The sequence below is a fragment of the Neovison vison genome, chromosome 1, assembly GCF_020171115.1.
Source record: "Neovison vison isolate M4711 chromosome 1, ASM_NN_V1, whole genome shotgun sequence".
Taxonomy (NCBI): Eukaryota; Metazoa; Chordata; class Mammalia; order Carnivora; family Mustelidae; genus Neogale; species Neogale vison.
In genome coordinates, this window is record NC_058091.1 from 280,733,581 (window position 1) to 280,751,951 (window position 18,371).

At 38.8% G+C, this 18,371-nt stretch overlaps 1 protein-coding gene across 1 annotated transcript in view; it reads left to right on the plus strand.

The window, feature by feature from the left end:
* The window catches only part of EMB (embigin), a 46,627-nt gene that overhangs the window by 20,110 nt on the left and 8,146 nt on the right, over positions 1-18,371 (plus strand). The window contains exons 5-7 of the mRNA XM_044232176.1: positions 8,323-8,506; positions 8,739-8,827; positions 17,291-17,418. Of these exons, the coding sequence (XP_044088111.1) occupies positions 8,323-8,506; positions 8,739-8,827; positions 17,291-17,418 (401 nt within the window). The remainder of the gene's footprint in view (positions 1-8,322; positions 8,507-8,738; positions 8,828-17,290; positions 17,419-18,371) is intronic.

The following is an 18,371-nucleotide window of genomic DNA, read 5'->3' on the forward strand; positions in this document are numbered from 1 at the left end:
ATAATTTAGATCTCATTTGACTTAAGATTTCTGTTAACAGTTTTTTTCCTTTTTAAAAAGTATTAAAAATAATAATTATATATACTTAAGGTGTACAACATGATGGTTTTATATATAAATATATATAGTGAAATGTTGCTACAGTCAACTAATTAACCTGGCATCTTACAAAGTAATTTTTTTCTATGATGAGTTTACCTGAAATCTATTATCTTAGCATATTTCCAGTGTTCAATACAACATTATTTTTTTAAGACCTTATTTATTTATTTGAGAGACAGAGAGAGAGAGAGACAGAGCAAGAGAGCATGAGAGGGGAGGTCACAGTGAGAAGCAGACTCCGCATGGAGCTGGGAGTCTGATGTGGGACTCAGTCCCAGGACTCTGGGATCATGATGTAACCATCCCTTTACTCTCTGTTTCAATAAGTTTGAAACTTTCTTCTTCTTTTTTTAGAGTCTACCTATAAATGAAAAACAACAATATTTGTCTTTCCCTGTCTGGCTTATTTCACTTAGCGTAATGTCTTCCAGATTTATCCTTGTTATTATAAAAGGCAGACTTTCCTTCTTTCTCATGTCTGAGTAAGTCCATCTTCTTTACCCATCCTTCCTTCTGCAGGCACTTGGGTTGTCTCCACATCTTGGCTCATGAACAATGCTGCAGTGTTCATGGCAGTACAAATATCTCTTTGGGATCCTGATTTTAATTCCTATAGGTATATACCCAGAAATAGGATTGCTGGTCATATGGCAGTTCTACTTTTTAGTTTTTTGAGGAAGCCCCATACCGTTTTCCATTATGGCTGTACCAATTTACAATCCCACCAACATTGTATAGGAATTCTCTTTTCTCATATATCTGTTGATCATTTGTATCTCTTCTTTAGAAAAATGTTTGTTCAGCACACCTGGGTGGCTCAGTGGGTTAAGCCGCTGCCTTCGGCTCAGGTCATGATCTCAGGGTCCTGAGATCGAGTCCCGCATCGGGCTCTCTGCTCAGCAGGGAGCCTGCTTCCTCCTCTCTCTCTCTCTGCCTGCCTCTCTGCCTACTTTTGATGTCTCTCTGTCAAATAAATAAATAAATAATCTTAAAAAAAAAAGAAAGAAAAATGTATTCAGGTCCTTTGCCCATTTTTAAATTGAGTTATTTGTTTTCTGGCTTTTGAGTTAGTAGTGTTCCTTATATATTTGGGGTATTAGCCCCTTATCAGATTGTGATTGGCAAATATTTTCCTCCATTCTGTAAGTTGTCTCTTTACTGTGTCTTTTTGCTGTGTTGATTGCCTATTGTGCAGAAATTTTAGTTTGATTAATTCTACACGTTTATTTTTGCTTTTGTTGTTTATGCTTTTGGGCTCATATCCATGAAATCATTGCCCAGACCAATGTCAAGAAGCTTTCCCCCTATGTTTTCTGTTTCCCTAGTTTGATGATTAGGATGGAAACCTAATTCTAGAGTATGTCAAAGACTTAAAGGAGGAAAGACAGCAAGAAACCTTGACATCGTCTGATTAAGATATTGTTGCTAATACTGTGCTTTTGATATTAATGCTCAGGGTAAAGACACATAATAGATATTTAGTACAATCATGAATGGTTGAGTGAGTGAAAGTCATGTAGCAGGTGTTCAGAAAATAAGTGTTGAATGAATGGGTAAATGAAGAAATTATGCTTTATCATTGCTAGACATTTGCCATTGTTGTTGTGATTAATTTCTCAATTCTGCCTAGATCCTTAAGTCATTCCCTCTAATTTTAAAGTCCTAGGTGAGGGGATAGGATTAGTCAAATGGCATTGCCCTTAGCATCAGAGAGTTAGAAGGAATATTTTTGGCTTACACAGTAACTGAAGGGGCTTTGCTTCTTATTAAAACTTACACAGAAGGGAAGGGTGTTCAGATTCTGGTTATCCAAAAATATAATAGTCTACTACCACAGTGCTGGATTAACTCTCTGTAACTGATGTGAAAAGTTGTTGCAATACTGTCCTATCCCTTATGTTGTAGAAAAATGTATTTGACTGATGGATTATTACTCAGGGTAATCCCCTCAAATTAAATACCACATTGTTGAAAACAAGAAGTAATGTGTCTTTCTAAAATTCAGTGGAGCCATGTCCCTTTGGAATTTCTCTTTGAAATATTTTTAAATCAGTTTAGAAAGTAGAGAAATAACCATTATACCTAGTACTAAGGGAAATGGAGGAAAATGGTGACCAGCAGGAACTTTGATAATGAAATTCAGCCAGTATCTTTTCTTGGCTAATTTGAGAATATTTTCCATAATATTGTAGAGACTTTGGATTATGTTTGGTAAACCTGGCTTCACTTGTGTAGAAGCCATCCACATTTTCTAGTATTCCTCTTTCTTTTGATGCTGCTTGCATAAAATTCCCAAAAGCTTGGGAATAAGCTGTGCTTATATAACACCAGACACATAGTTCTTAAGTCTTGAGGGATTCCCAAGGGAGGACTTGGGGAATGTGTGTGTGCATCTATGTGACACACATAGACATACAGACCCGTATGCTCTTTGATCCTCAAGTTAGGCTTTCCTCCTTTGAGGTTTCCTGTGCATATTGGCGATTTTCCTTCCTAAGCTATGAATTCAAGAGCACAGGTATTTTAGACTATCACATCAGTAATACACTGATGAGGGAGCATGTAGATAACTTGATAGATTCAGAGAGAAAAAAATGATCATGAATGAAATTTAATTCAGGAGGAGTTGAAAATTATAAGAATCAAGGAGCAATTTTCTTTTGTTATTGTACATGTTTTGAATATGAAGTTTAAGAGATTGTATTTTATTCTTATTCAGAGGAGTTATTTTATAAACTTACCATATGGTCAGGAGCATCGTATAAATGGAGCCAACAACGTGTTAAAAATAGGATCGTTTCACTTTTATATGGGGGTGTTGGCCTCATGTTAGAATGGCCATCCACATTATTTCTGTAAGGGTTCTTTGTGTTCCATCTATATTTTAGGATGTAACATGGGACCTCATTGACTTCTATGGTAAAATAAGGGAGAGCTCCATATTCCTCTCTGTCTTAGCCGGAATTGTCCCATTTTACCAGTTTTTTTTTATGTTGTGGTGCATTTAACTCTTATAAATAAAAGCTTCTGCTTCTCAAGCATGTTTGGAAACACTGTCCTATGCAAGAAATTTTAACTTGCTTTTTTTCACTTTTCTTTTTTTTTTAAATAAAGGAACAAAATAGACTTTTATATCAAGTGGTAAGATTCTTAAATGGGCCCATTAAGGTCTAACTGTTATCATTTCTTTGAAGATTTGTGAAGACACAAATTGCTTAAGTGTCCATATACTTTAAAATTTTTAATTATGAAAATAAGAGACAAATATAAATTACTATATGACTTTAAGAGTAGTCTTAAAATGTAGCTCAGAAACCGGACAAATAGGTGTAGTCTTAGAAATGCCGATATCGTGGATATTTTTGCAATACTCTAAAATAGCAGAAATGCATTGCAGTTGTGGTTTGGGGGAAGCTGAAACATTGTCCATTGAGTTCAATGGAAATATTAGTTTGTTGGCTGATTGCAAAATATTTTAAAGTTAGAGGATAAACTTTTTACATATTTTTGATTTTCTGATAGGAAAGCTACAGAAGCATCTTAGAAGTATTGCAAGAAACAGGGAGGTAACAATTAGGAGTTGGAGCCTGGCAAGAGTTACGGAGAGGCTACCGTGCAGTTTTAATAGAATTATTTAGTTGAAAGTGTAATTTTTTTAAAGATTTTCTTTCTTTATTTGACAGAGAGAGATCACAAGTAGGCAGAGAGGCAGGCAAAGAGAGGGGGGAAGCAGGTTTCCTATTGAGCAGAGAGCCTGATGGGGAGCTCTATCCCAGGACCCTGAGATCATGACCTGAGCTGAAGGCAAAGGCTTAACCTCCTGAGCCACCTAGACACCCCAAAAGTATAAATGTTTGAAATATGTTGATCATACCATTTGTCTATTATCACTTTGCTGTATTGCTGCATTATAAGTTATTTCATCTTCTATTCATTTTTTCTTTCATTTAAAACCTCAGTTCAGTGGTGCCTGGGTAGCTTAGTCAGCTAGGTGTATGACTCTTGATTTTGGCTCAGGTCATGATCCCGGGGTCATGAGATCGAGCCCCGCATCAGGCTTCACGCTCAGTCCAGAGTCTGCTTGTCGCTTTCTCTTTGCTCCTCCCCCTGCTTATGGGTGTGCAGGTTCTTGCACGCGCTCGCTCTCTCTCAAGTAAATAAATAAATAATAAACTCTTTAAAAAAGGTAAAACCTTAGTTCCGTAGTTTGAAAATGATGAGGAAGTTAATTCTATTGTCATGAGAATTTCATATATTTGAGAGTCGGTAAACATAGAGTTGGTTATGAGACTCTGGACTCAGTCCCACCCAAATTTGTATTCATTATCAGGATGCATGATTTAGGGAAAGATACTTAACTTTATCTAGTTAACCCTGAGTTAAGCCTCAGTTCCTCCTCTATGAAGTTGGAGTGATAGTAATGATACTCATTTCATAGAAAGGCTGTAAAGATTAAATGATACGAGCAATGCAGAACTTCAGGCAATACGTGATAGCTTTTGTTACATTCCCCAGTATTGAGGAGGAAGGAAATGGAGAAACAGCTAGGTGGGAAATTAGTTGGCAGTTACTATATCACTAAAATTTTCCTTATAACTCATTTAATCCTTTCTGTGGTCTCACGAAATAGGGCTTGTGCCATTTTACAAATGAGGAAATTGGGATATCCACCATAAAGATGCTTGCTGTTGCCCTGTGAGTCACCTCAGGCAAGGAACCTGACATGGGGCCCCTCCCTTATGACATGGAGGTCATCATACATATTTTAACTTCCTGATATTTTAGGAGGCTCCAGGGAGCTGTACCACTGAAAAGAGCGTGGTGTCCTGGAGTCCCCTTCTGGAACAGAAATACCTCTGTACTGACTCGTGCTAGGAGTAATAAGGCTGCCGTGTCTTCTTGCCAGTCCTCCAGCAAGAAAGATGGTCTGTATTCAACCCCATAAGGTGCCCAAGAAATAATGCAAGAGTCAAAATAGCCTTCTCTTGGTGCTCTGGTCTCCAGAACCTCTGGGATCACTGTGGCCTCCTGCAAGGCCTGGGTCTCCGCAATTCTGAGCAGGGTAGCTTTGCCGGCATAAACCCAGGCTGGGCAGAGGCCAGCAGTAATGAGCGACACTCAGCTTAGACTTGGGGAAAAGACTCAAGAAATCTCCAGAGGCTTTGTCCTTGAAGCAACAACTTAGCAGAGTTTTGCAGGATGTGAAAGAATTTTCTGTAGACTTTGGTAGATGGTCTGTGTCCCACAAGGAAGGAAAAGAGGTAGTCGGGTTCAACATTTTTAACTTATGGTAAAGCACTTTCTGGAACTTGGTAAGATACCAGAATATGCTATATTGGGGTGAAGACAGAGAGTGTATGGAGAACTCCTTCATGAAATTGGTGAATGAAGTAAATTTCTTTGACAGAGAGACGGGACTATGTTTTCAGGGTACCCCAGAGCTTAAGCTGAAGGAGGAAAATTTACAGAAAACAGAAGCTTAGGACCAAATAGGACAAATTTTGTTGTTGTTGTTTTAAAGGTTTTACTTATTTATTTGAGAGAAAGAGAATGAGGGAAAGGGATCTTGAGAGGGGAGAGGTCAGCGGGAGAAGCAGACTCCCTGCTGAGCAGGGAGCCCGATGCCGGACTCCATCCTGGGACTCCAGGATCATGACCTGAGCTGAAGGCAGTTGCTCAACCAACTTAGGCACCCAGGTGCCCCGAATATGACGAATCTTGAGATATTTTCTCCTGTTACTAGCATCTCCTATAAATTCTGGTATGCAGTAGATGCTCAGCAAATGCACCAAAAGATGCAGTTTGACCCACTCAGTTTTTTCTCTGTATAACTGAATCTTGTTAAGATCTGTCTATACCTAGGGCTTTTGTTTTGTTTTGTTTTTTGTTTTACCTTTCTTTTTGCCATAAAATTCAGCTCAGCACTTCTGCAATTCCCAAGCTGTTATTTCAGGCATATGCTCACAAAGCACTTCACACTAACTGAACTTCACTGTTTGCAAACTTCGCACCTGGTCATTGCTTAAGGAAGCATTTTTATAAAGTTTTCAGTGTAATTAAAAGTGACGTTATGCTATTTGGGTTCTGTTTGTTTTGTTTTGTTTTGTTTTTTTCTCTCTCTACATTTTGGCCCTGCGTTCTGCTTTTACTGACACCACATTACTGGGCAGGAAATTGAGAAATGTGTTTATATACCGCAGTGCCCTCTCCCAAACACAACGCCCCATTTCCCTTTAAGAGTAACCACCGTTCTGGTTTTCATAGAGTCATGTTCTTGCTTTTTAAAAAATCGTTTTAGGGGCGCCTGGGTGGCTCAGTGGGTTAAGCCTCTGCCTTCAGCCCAGGTCGTGATCTCAGGGTCCTGGGATCGAGCCCCGCATAGGGCTCTGCTCAGCAGGGAGCCTGCTTCCCCCTCTCTCTCTGCCTGCCGCTCTGCCTGTGATCTCTCTCTCTGTCAAATAAATAAAATCTTTTAAAAAAATCGTTTTATCACACAAGAGTACTTCCCTAATATTATAGTTTAATTTTTTTTTAATTTTTACATATTTTATTTATTTATTTGACAGAGAGAGAGAGGTCACAAGTAGTCAGAGAGGCAGGCAGAGAGAGAGGGGGAAGCAGTTTCCCTGCTGAGCAGAGTCCGATGTGGGGCTCGATCCCAGGACTCTGAGATCACGACCTGAGCCAAAGGCAGAGGATTTAACCCACTAAGCCACCCAGGTGCCCCTATTATAGTTTAGTTTTACTTTGTTGTTGTTGTTGTTGTTGTTGTTGTTTTTAAAGGCGTGTTTCTAAGGTATGTTTTCATTTTGGGGTTTCTTTCTTTCCCTTTTCTAATTTATCTGTTGAAAACACCAGATTGTTTGTGTTGTCGAGTTTTCTCACACTCTATATTTGGTCGATCACTTTCATGAGGTGCTGTTCAACATGTTTTTCCATCCTCCGTATTTCCTGGAAACTGGTAGTTGAATCTAGAGACTTAGGACCCCGTCCCCCTTTACTCCTCGCCCCCCACCTTGGACAGAACGACTGCCTAGGTAGTGGGGTGTCCTCCTTGGGAGACACACAGTTCCATGACTGAGAGGGTTGCTGCAGCTGATGGGAAATGCCGAGATCCATGATTCACCAGGAGGTACAGCATCATTCTGTCAGATTTCTAGAGTTTCTTCACTTACTGGCTAGAACTGTATAAAAAGAAAGTTTTCCTCTTCTATTATCTGGTTGCCTTTAGTGGCACATTTAGTATAGGAAGAGCAGTGTACCTTTTTGTTATTTTCCCTTTACTTACTATTGCTAAAAAAAAAAAAAAAAGTTGGCTCTAATGTATCCACCATAAGTGGGATATTGATATCTACATATATTTATATATAGCTAGTGACTTCATGGTTTGTTTTTTTTTAAGATTTTATTTATTTATTTGACAGAGATCATAAGTAGGCAGAGAGGCAGGCAGAGAGAGAGAAGAGAGAGAGAGAGAGAGGGAGAGGAAGAGGAAGCAGGCTCCCTGCTGAGCGGAGAGCCCAATGTGGGGCTCAATCCCAGGACCCTGAGATCATGACCCAACTCGAAGGCAGAGGCTTAACCCACTGAGCCACCCAGGTGCCCCTGACCTCGTGGCTTTGTACCGGAATTGCAAATTCAGTGAAAATGCAGAAGTACAGGTTGAGTATTTTAATTCTGCCATTCATCTGTATGTTTGTCCAGTCCCCACAAGGGTTTAAGGACTAAGAAGACTAGGAATGACAGAATTAGTATAACACACAAACCCATATTTTACACAGAACGTTCTTGTAATAACTACGAATAGCATGATCCCTTAAAGGAGCCAAAACAGTTACTCCATTCTTTCTCTCCCTTAGGTTTTGTTTGTTTTCACCGTTGGGGTTTTCTCTGGTTCGAGGGTAGGGCCCTCCTGTATACCGTGCTCTTCCCCCATATCCTCATCAGCTGGAAATTTTAAGGAGATTAAGATTATAGCCTTAGGCTTTTGCTATTCTGGTAATGTAACAAACATTTTCTTCCTCTGTGACTATGAAAGAGAATAATAAAGGGAACCAAATCTGTGTCGACAGAAGAATAATTCTTCAAAGGAATATTAAATTCAGAAACTGGTGATAGAGCATTATTATGGATGACTTAAAACTGCTTTGTCTATATTGGATGCCCCCTAAATGTAACTTTTACAACATCTTTTGTCTTGTTTTCTTTTGTGGCTAACAGAACATTCCAGTGTGCCAGTGGAAAAAAATATCACTTTAGAACGACCTTCTGCTGTAGAACTCACATGTCAGTTCACAACTTCTGGGGATGTGAATTCAGTAAATGTGACTTGGAAAAAAGGGGATGAACAACTTAAGAATTACCATGTCAGTGCCACAGAAGGCATCCTGTATACCCAGTACAAGTGAGTACATAACATTTTAACCTGCCTGGCTCAAGGAAATTCATCAACTTCTAAACATTTTTGATGACTGGGCAGTTTTGCCTTTGCTGTCTCCTGAAGGTTATGCTAATATTCTCATTTGCATATTTACGTCATTGTTTCTATTTTAGAATTTTGATTAAATGTTGAGTCTTTTTCATTTTTATCAAGAAGTGTTTTGAGAACTAAGCCTATATTAATGAATTCTCTTTAGGTTTTCCATCATTAATAGCGAACAACTGGGAAGCTATTCTTGTTTCTTTGAAGAGGAAAAGGAACGAAGGGGCACATTTAATTTCGGAGGTTAGTACTAATAATTTATAGAGTAATAACTTCAGCATTATATTTTTAGAATTCTAAACCCCCCAATTTTTGAATTACCATTACAATACTAAACATAATGGGCTGAGGGAGAATCATATACTTTCCATTGAATCTTAAGTGGTGACCTTAAAAATGGAGTGTCCCAGTCTCTCTAAGTGGTAGCATTTGCATTTCCCAATCCATTCCCACTCCTGTCCCTCCCCTAGCTTAAAGTGAGACTTTAGTGTGAAAGATGGGGCTGCCAGGTTCCTTGTAACAATCTCTTGAATTTCTTTGCTTATTCATTTGTTTAGCCCACTAAACTCAGAGCTTTTATATACTGTCTCTTTATGTGTCTGAGTTACTGTACCCCTAGACTGTGAGACTGTGCTTTGGTGTTCTGTACCATTGGGTCTGGGACTTGGGGGTTTTAGGGAGCCATAGAATTTTAAAATAATGTGGAGATGCACAAAGATGCCTGTTTTTGGTCTCTTCCAATGAGGACAAAACCCAGAATGCAATCCATAGCTTCTCCCTGTAGAATGAGAAAAAGTAAAATCAGAATATTTTACTCTTCCCCTCATTAGACCAGAACTGTAAAGGTCTCAGTCTCATAATAAAGACTAGTCACTGAGTTGGGCACTTATCTTCATAAAAAAACCCTTCTTCTGTGATAGATTAGTGAACCAGTGTCAAGGCTGGTATCTGAGAAATGTGGTCTATTGCCACATTAACTATTCTGGGCTTTGCTTCACATTATGTGTATTTCCCAAGGTACCTGAGAAATTGTTTTCTACTTTTCCGGAAAATTGGGAGGTCTGGCTAGCTGCCCTGACAAAATATGGGTATTGTCTCCAAGGCCCTATCAATAGCAGAATAGCCTGCTTCAACATGATCATGATTTAAGGTGGTTTGCTCCTGTATGGCTCTCTGCCTTCCCTCCGTTCTCACAGACTCATTTCCTTCACTTGGTTCTGTAAATGTTCCTCCTTGGCAAATATAATAAATCCTTGTGTTTATGCAATTTGGTCTCTGCAAAGGCAGAAACTATTCCCATCCTTTGATTATTTTGATCATGTGCATCCTCTCTTAACCTCCTTTCCTCTGCGTAATTTAATTTCGTGGAGGATGGATGCACCGTACATTTCCTTCCCTTCTTCCTTTCCTTCCCTGGTCTTTTTCTTTCCTTCCTTCCCTCCCACTCCTCCCCCCTCTTCCCTTCTTTCTTTCCTTCTTAATGAGCTAAAAAGATATTAAACACCTGCACAAATACATAATCCTCTATTAAGCATTTTATTGAGTGTCCTTTAAATAGGTAAAGAAGTTCTGTAGGTTTTGAGGGAATCTTCATCAAATCTTGAGGCTTAAAGTGATTCCAGAGATTCAGTTTTTAAAAATTGAACCGGGCGCCTGGGTGGCTCAATGCGTTAAAATTCAGGGGGTGCCTTGTTGGCTCAGTTGGTTAAGCATCTGCCTTTGGCTCAAGTCGTGATCCCAGGGTCCTGGGATGGAGCCCTGAGTCCAGCTCTCTGCTCAGCAGGGAGCCTGCTTCTCCCTCTCCCTTTGCCTGCCTCTCTACCTGCTTGTGCTCTCGCTTGCTCTGTGTCAAATAAATAAAATCTCTAAAAAAAAAAAAAAAAAAAAAGAAAGAAAAATTGCTTTTTCCTGCCATCTAAATAGGACTGTTTTCTAGAAATAGGTACTAATTACACCTGTTCGCAGTTTAAATATTGAATATACTATGTTTTTTCCCTATTTGCTCTCTTATAATAAATTACTTAAATTATTATTTGGCACTGATTGGTCCTGCCTCTAATGTGAAGATTAACAGAAACATTTTACTTTTCAATATGCCAATACATTTCATGCCATGTGGACTTGGAGAAAGCCTCTTGACTCCATATCTATTTTGAGATGACCAGGCGGATTCTGGCTGGCCTCAGGACCACCAGCACAAAGCTTGGGTTTGAAATCAAATGCTTGAGGAATGCAAATAGCCACTGAATATTTACTGGTTTTTTTTTTTTTCCTTTTTATAGTTTTTTTTTAAAGTACTTTAGTTCAGTTTATTTGTTTGTTTGTTTGTTTTTTTGACAGAGATCACAAGTAGGCAGAGAGGCAGGCAGAGAGAGAGGAGGAAGCAGACTCCCCACTGAGCAAAGCGCCCAATGCGGGGCTCAATCCCAGGACCCTGAGATCACGACCTGAGCTGAAGGCAGAGGTTTTAACCTACTGAGCCACCTAGGCACCCCTGTTTATTACTTTTTAATCCCCACTTAACATTTGTATAACTTTTAAGTATGCATTATGTCTCAAAGACATTTATAAAATTAATAAGTTGGACCTTTCTAGATCTTTCATAAAATCATAATTTCCTGTAACTCATCTAAATTGAATATTGCTTGGAGAAATAATTTCATTTGATTACAACTTAAAGGCATCTGCAGAAGAGTTCCTATGTTCCTATTATAGTTATTATTTAATTAGATCTGTAAGGCTTATAGGATGGCATCTATTTTTGTAAATATCCTATTATATCTCCGCATGGCTTGCTTATGGGTTTTCCTAAAAAGAAGGCTTAGTTTTCCTTAACAATCCTACAACTGAGTGTGGTTGAAAGCCTTTTTTATCCTCTATTTTAAGTTCAGCCAAGATTAACCCATTTTGCTATTGACTATATGAGTCAACTAGTGCATGAGCCTGAGTCCTTGGAATAATTCATCAGCAGAGCCCCTGTGTGTGCCTTTTTGGGAGCTGATTTATTACTAGAGATTGTAAAAGGGCCTCAGCATCACTGATTAGTACAATGCAAAAAAACCTGCTGACTTTGTGGGTTTGACTGTTGATGCTGGGTCCCAGAGAGAGAGCGAAAGTCACACTGGAAACTGGCAGGGACTATCATGTTGGTGATTACTTTTCATTCTAGAAAGATGAGTGGTGGGCCCCATGCTTCTCAGTAGCTGGTCAACTCTTCTGACATGGTTGCTGAAAACTTCTATAACATTCATCAGTGTTAAAATCTCCTAGTAGAGGGGTGCCTGGGTGGCTCAGTGGGTTAAGGCCTCTGCCTTCAGCTCAGGTCATGATTCCAGGGTCCTGGGATCGAGCCCTACATTGGGCTCTCTGCTCATTGGAGAGGCTGCTTCCTCCTCTGCCTGCTTCTCTGCCTACTTGTGATCTCTCTCTGTCAAATAAATAAATAAAATCTTAAAAAAAAAATCTCCTAGTAGAAAGATGCAGAAATTTAGCTCGTGTAGGATGAGATTTTGATGGCACCAAGTGCTCAGAAACCTTTCTTGGCCTGGCCGTCTGTCTCTGTATCCAGGGAGAAGGAGTTTAGAATAGTACTATGTAGAATCGGTTGGAACTTCAGTTTTAAACCCCAGTTTTGATGTCTAGTTAGCTGTCTTTGACTATGTGGAAGAGTCTTTTCCTAATTTGGTGATTCTTAAATGTCCTTGAGCCAAAAATGACCCAGGCTGATTTTTTTTTTTCCTAGTTCATGATATAAATCTCTAAGTTTACAACTCCATAGGGCTTTTACTATCACCAGGCAGATCCTGGGCCCCATCCGGACACTAATTTGAATCAGCAATTCAGCATCTTCAAACTTGGATTCTACCAATCGCAAGACTCTCAGGGGTCCTGCCTTATCCAAAGTTTCAAAAAGTCAACAGCACACATTAAAATACTGTATCGTTGTCCTTCTTTGCATAAATATTTCCAAACATTAAGTAGCAGCCCAGAACCAACTGTGACCTCTGGAAAAGTTCCAACAAACTAGAGTTTCCTGACCTTGGTGCATTTTATAGTTTAGATCCATACTGCTATTATCAGCCATATAAAGTGCAGCAGAGCAGTAGTTAATGTCCACCTTTTCACATGGAACGCAGGAAGTGTGGTTCTGCTTCAGCTGAGGTTTGGAAGGAACCTTGTGGCTTCAGAAAAGAATCCTTACTTTCGCCAAGCTTGAATCTCTGGTTAATGTGCATGTTTTCAGTGGAGGCCTCCCCTGAAGTAGGGTTGACCTTTCCGAGAGCTTCTGTGTTCTCATACTTCATTTACAATAAAGCCACACCAGGTGTTGCGCATATTGGAATGAAGTATGACTACAGTGTGGTCTTGAACTGATAGACTCACAGTGTTCTGTCAGGAGGCCCTCGAAATAACTTCCTTCTCACTCTGTCCGATCATTCCTTTTCCCAACAAAATCTCAAGTAAAGAAACACACACCAAAAAAAGGACACTAAACTGAAGTCACATCTTATTATTAACCAGCCTTGGCCACAAATGTTGCTAAAATTCTTGGAAGGCTTTGCCATACAGAAGGCTTCTTTCTCCTCAGTGGGGTTATACTAACCTTAAGCCAAAGCAGAGCCATGGGTTTCTTCACAGCCCAAGGTCAGTTAGGTCTTTACTCCACTGAACGGGAGGATAACACCCTCCTGAGCCGGGAAAAATATGCTGAACGTGAGGCTGAGTTATTTATACCCCAGATTTCTATCCCTAGAAAACAGGGCCCAATCAGTGCCCGGGACCATGACTAATCCAGGATAATCCTCCTAAGACTGGAAAACTGTGAGGGCTGAATGAGAGGAGAGAATTTCTGGTGAGGTCACTGGGGACTTCATTCCACAGGCTGCTGCTCAGCCTTTTTCCCCCCCACCTCCAGTGTCTAGTAAGGAAAGAGGATCTACCATAAGAAAAAAACAGAATGGGGAGCCCCTGGGGGGCTTAGTCAGTTAAGTGTTTGCCTTCAGCTCAGATCACGATCTTGGGGTCCTTGAATTGAGTCCCGCATCTAGCTCCTTGCTCAGCGGGGAGCCTCTTTCTCCCTCTCCCTCTGCCTACCACGCCCCTTGCTTGAGCTCTCTGTCTCTCTCTGACAAATAAATATATAAAAATATATAATATTATAGTGATAAATAATATATAATATTAATATAATAATGTAAATAAATGAAAAACAAAATTAAAAAAAAAAGGAAAAGGAAACAATGAAATGTACTATGGTTCAGCATAATTTAGGCCTACAACGTTCTGATGCTGAAATTTATTGTCTTGTTCCTCAAGAACTTAAAATGTAGTTACGTTAATATCAAGCAGATGGTCATCCTATTCTCTTGGATCCTAGAGTTGCTTCCAGTTTTCCTATATTGGTTATTTGCCTGCAGTAGACTGCTGTCTGGGTTCCCGGATGAGCCTAGAGGCCAGTAGTCACAGGCTGAAGAAACTGAACAAAAGTAGTTTGAGTTAATAGGGAGAACACTTACATGAGAGACATTATCTTTATTGTTATTTTAAAAATGCATGTGGATAGCAATTATTTTCTTATTTTAAAATTTCACTCATAGATTATGTCAAAGTACCAGTTGCTTTATTCTCCTTTTTCTTGATAAAACCAGTATGTGGGGGTGCCTGGGTGGCTCAGTGGATTAAGCCGCTGCCTTCGGCTCAGGTCATGATCTTAGGGTCCTGGGATCAAGCCCCGCATCTGCTTCAGCATCCCTGCTGAGCAGAGAGCCTACTTCCCCCTCTCCCTCTGCCTGACTTTCTGCCTACTTGTGATCTCTCAGTCAAAACAAAAACAAAAACAAAAACAAAACAAAACAAAACAAAAAAACCAGTATGTGGTGAGCGGGCCCTTTTTATTCTTAGATTTTTATGTAATATGTAAAGTTATCATTCCACGTGTTACGACATTAGTCTGAAAGCAAGATTTTCTTTTTAACTTTTTAACCAATTTAATTTCTTGTTATGGTAAGGAGAAATAATGAGGTGCCCTGATTTAAATTGTTTTTAATTTATGCTGAAATTGTAATCCTTACACAAAAATCTTACTCAGCTGCTTTCACCAAGTACATGAAGGTGTGTTTTAAGCAGTAGAATTTGTTTCACAGCCTCACAAAGTTCTTTAATTGATGTTATTAAAGGATCTCAAAGCTCCTCTGTTTTTTCATTCTTTGGGGCCTTGTCTCCTGTAAATTCATCCCCTTGAATTTTTCATCATTTTACTCTTTTGGTCTCCTTTCTCACATGGGCTGGGTGGTGTATAAAGGATTCAGTTTGGAGCCTTTCCCACGTTTGGGGGGTTTTTATGTGTTTCTACCGTTCTGAGATGTATTCAGATGAATTTCCAGTTCTCTTTTTTTTTATTCTAAATCTTATTTCGTCTCTGTTCCACATGACCAGCTGACCTAGAAATCATTCTCGCACATGATAATGATCTATCCTAGTAAGCTGGCTCATGACCACTAGGTAATAAGGCTGTAGGCATTACAAATTTCAAGGGAGGTCAGTTAAGAAAAGCTGTACCAGTACATGATCAAAACTTTGTGGTGTTTACTTTGCACCAAACACTTTATTTATTATGATCTCATACTTAATCCTTTACAATAACATGGTAGGATGGGTTATGACCTACTGAAGTCCTCAATGTTAGTAACACTGAAACTGTAATTTGAGTATATGTACTTCCTGGACCCAAATCAATTCTTGGTCATATCATGGCCACATTGTGCTGACTTCCTTCCAACACTTAATGACCTGACACTTGAAATGGACACATATTAACCACATATTAACTAAATATCCCTCAGCCTGTTGGTGACCGATCAGAATGTGGGACACTGGTGGCCTCAGTCAAAAGGAATGCTCAGAATATCTTCTGGCTGAGATGTCTTAGATAAAGACAGTCACATGTATTCATTCTCTCCTCTCTCAGGAGTGCCCTAGTGATAGCTGACTAGGTTTATGAAGTATTAGTTGGTGATTATAAATTTTGATTGGCAGTTCACAGCTTTAGTTGATTTAAAATTCTAGACCATTGAGTTCCATGGAAACATGTTTCCTTGGTTATGTAAAGTGTGAGAATTGATTTATAGATTGCTCTGTTATCTTTCGTATGAATTACTTGAATCACTAATGCTGACATGGGTGACATACCTTCCTCTTATTTGTGTCTTCTTTTTATTAGCACTGCCTCATTTAACACTCAGCTGGTCAGCAGCCTTGATGAAGGAGAGGGTGATATGTGCAGTTGTATTTAGGCACATTTATTTATTTATTTTTCAAAGATTTTATTTATTTATTTGAGAGAGAGAGAGAGAGAGCATGCGTGCACAAGTAGGGGGTATGGAGGGGCAGAGGAAGAGGGAGAAGCAGACTCCCCGCTGAGCAGGGAGCCCAACTCTGGAGATCATGACCTGAGCTGAAGACAGATGCTTAATAGACTATGGCTCCCCATTAGGCACATTTTAAACAATAAGGATAAAAGGAGACTGCCCACATCGATCATTGTAACCTTAATCACCTGAGGACAGAACTCATAAAGAAATCCTATTCTCTAACCTATGTTAACACTTCCATGGTAGTTACACAAGTCAGGATTTCTTTTCTCGTTATTACCAACTATTTCCCCTTTCCTCATCTTTATGATTCATCCAGCAAACGCCGATTATCTTTGGGTAGTACAAAGCCAAGATCACTTAGAAAATGTATTCAATCTAGAAACCTAACTTTAGTACTTCAAACCAATCTTTTCATTTCATTTTTTATTTCTACCCTGGCCAATCCCAAAACAAAATATAAATACAGGATAACAAGGGAATATCAAGCAATATTTATAAAATTTGTCAATAGAGCATTAAAAATTCATATATGACTTTATACTTTCTCTCTGTTGCCAAATAAAAAAAGGAAAAACAAAACATAAAACCAAAAACTTGCTAGAATAAGTAAAAGAAAAGAAGTAAAAATAACCTTCATTGGTCAGTCTACACCTCCAGTATAAGTGCACATTCAATAATATATCCTTTGAGGTCAGTGAGAAGAAACTGATTCCACGATGGAGTTTGGGTGGAATGCTTTCATTGCTTTGCTTATGTTCGGATGTTTTAATTTTCTTTACCAAGTTATTCATATCCTTAAAACTTAATTTTTCTAAATTCAGTGGTCATTTTTATTCTGTTACTAATGGCACCTACCTCAAACTTTCTTAGGAAATTTATCATCCAAAACAAATAAACAAAAACAGGAGCAAGAGTCATAGAGACAACAAACCTGTGGTTGCCAGGGGGTGTGGTCTGTTGGGGGAAATGGCAAAATGGGTAAAGGGCAGTGGAGGTATGGGACTCCAGTTATGGTGTGGATAAGTCGGGGGATGAAAGCTACAGCATAGGAAATAAGGTCTATGATATTATGATAGTGTTTCATGGTGATAGATTGTAGGTACCTGTGTGGTGAGCTTAACATGTACACCGCTATGTTGTACACCTGGAACTAATGCAATACTGTGTGCCAACTATACTCCCAATTAAAAAATAGTTTCACATTATATGAAATTAAAATTATATAAAGAAAATCATACTGATGAGAACATAGAAGGGGAATTTGTCTTCAACTTTAATACATGTCCCTATTCGAACTCTTACATTAACATATATTTCTCTAAATTTTTCTTAGTCCCTGAAGTTCAGAGAAAAAACAAACCATTGATCACTTATGTGGGGGATTCCGTTGTCTTGGTGTGTAAATGCCGACACTGTGCTCCTTTAAATTGGACCTGGTACAGTGGTAATAGGAGTGTACAGGTAAGATCATATTTCTGTGATTTGAAGAAAACAAAATTCATTTATTTATAAATTAATTTATTTCATTTATTTATAAATGAATTTATAATTTTTATTTATAATTTTAAATTTTATTTCATAAATAATATTATTAACAGACTCAGAATTCCTAGGACTATTTGTACTTCCGTTATTTTATTATTTAGTATGTCTATATGAAGCAAGAACCGTGGAGTTGTCCTGCCTTTCATGTTTTTAGCGTCTTACATTACACATCTGAAGAGACTCTTAATGTGTTATTAACCAGTACTTTGTTTTTTAGATTTAGCAACTTATTTAAATTTTTTGAAAGGAAGTTATCATTCATTTTTAGTTGATGAGTTTAGAAATAACCCTAACAAAAACATCCTTTTTTCTTATTATTCCATGAAAGTATCTAGAAAAAAAAAGGTAGGTCTATTTTCCAGCTTCTGTCTCTGGAAACATTTGTGAAAGAATTTAATACAATGATGACATTTGAGAAAAGAATGAATATTTGGTAACTTAAACCTAGGTCTTGGGTTCTTTCAGTAAGTGTCATTGGCCTCTTTTGGCCTTCCAGAATCCAAAGGGAGGCCAAATACTTTACAATCCCACTAAAGAATTAACGGCTATTCAAAGAGCTAATAATAAGAAAATCATGAGTATTCAGAAAATCATTCCTCGGGGCGCCTGGGTGGCTCAGTGGGTTAAGCCGCTGCCTTCGGCTCAGGTCAGGATCTCAGGGTCCTGGGATCGAGTCCCGCATCTAGTTCTCTGCTCAGCAGGGAGCCTGCTTCCTCCTCTCTCTATTTCCCTGCCTCTCTGCCTACTCGTGATCTCTCTCTGTCAAATAAATAAATAAAATCTTTAAAAAAAAAAAAAAAGAAAAGAAAATCATTCCTCACTTTCTTTCTTCCTCCCAAAGAGCTTCTAATAGCAGGGAAATTAAGGAC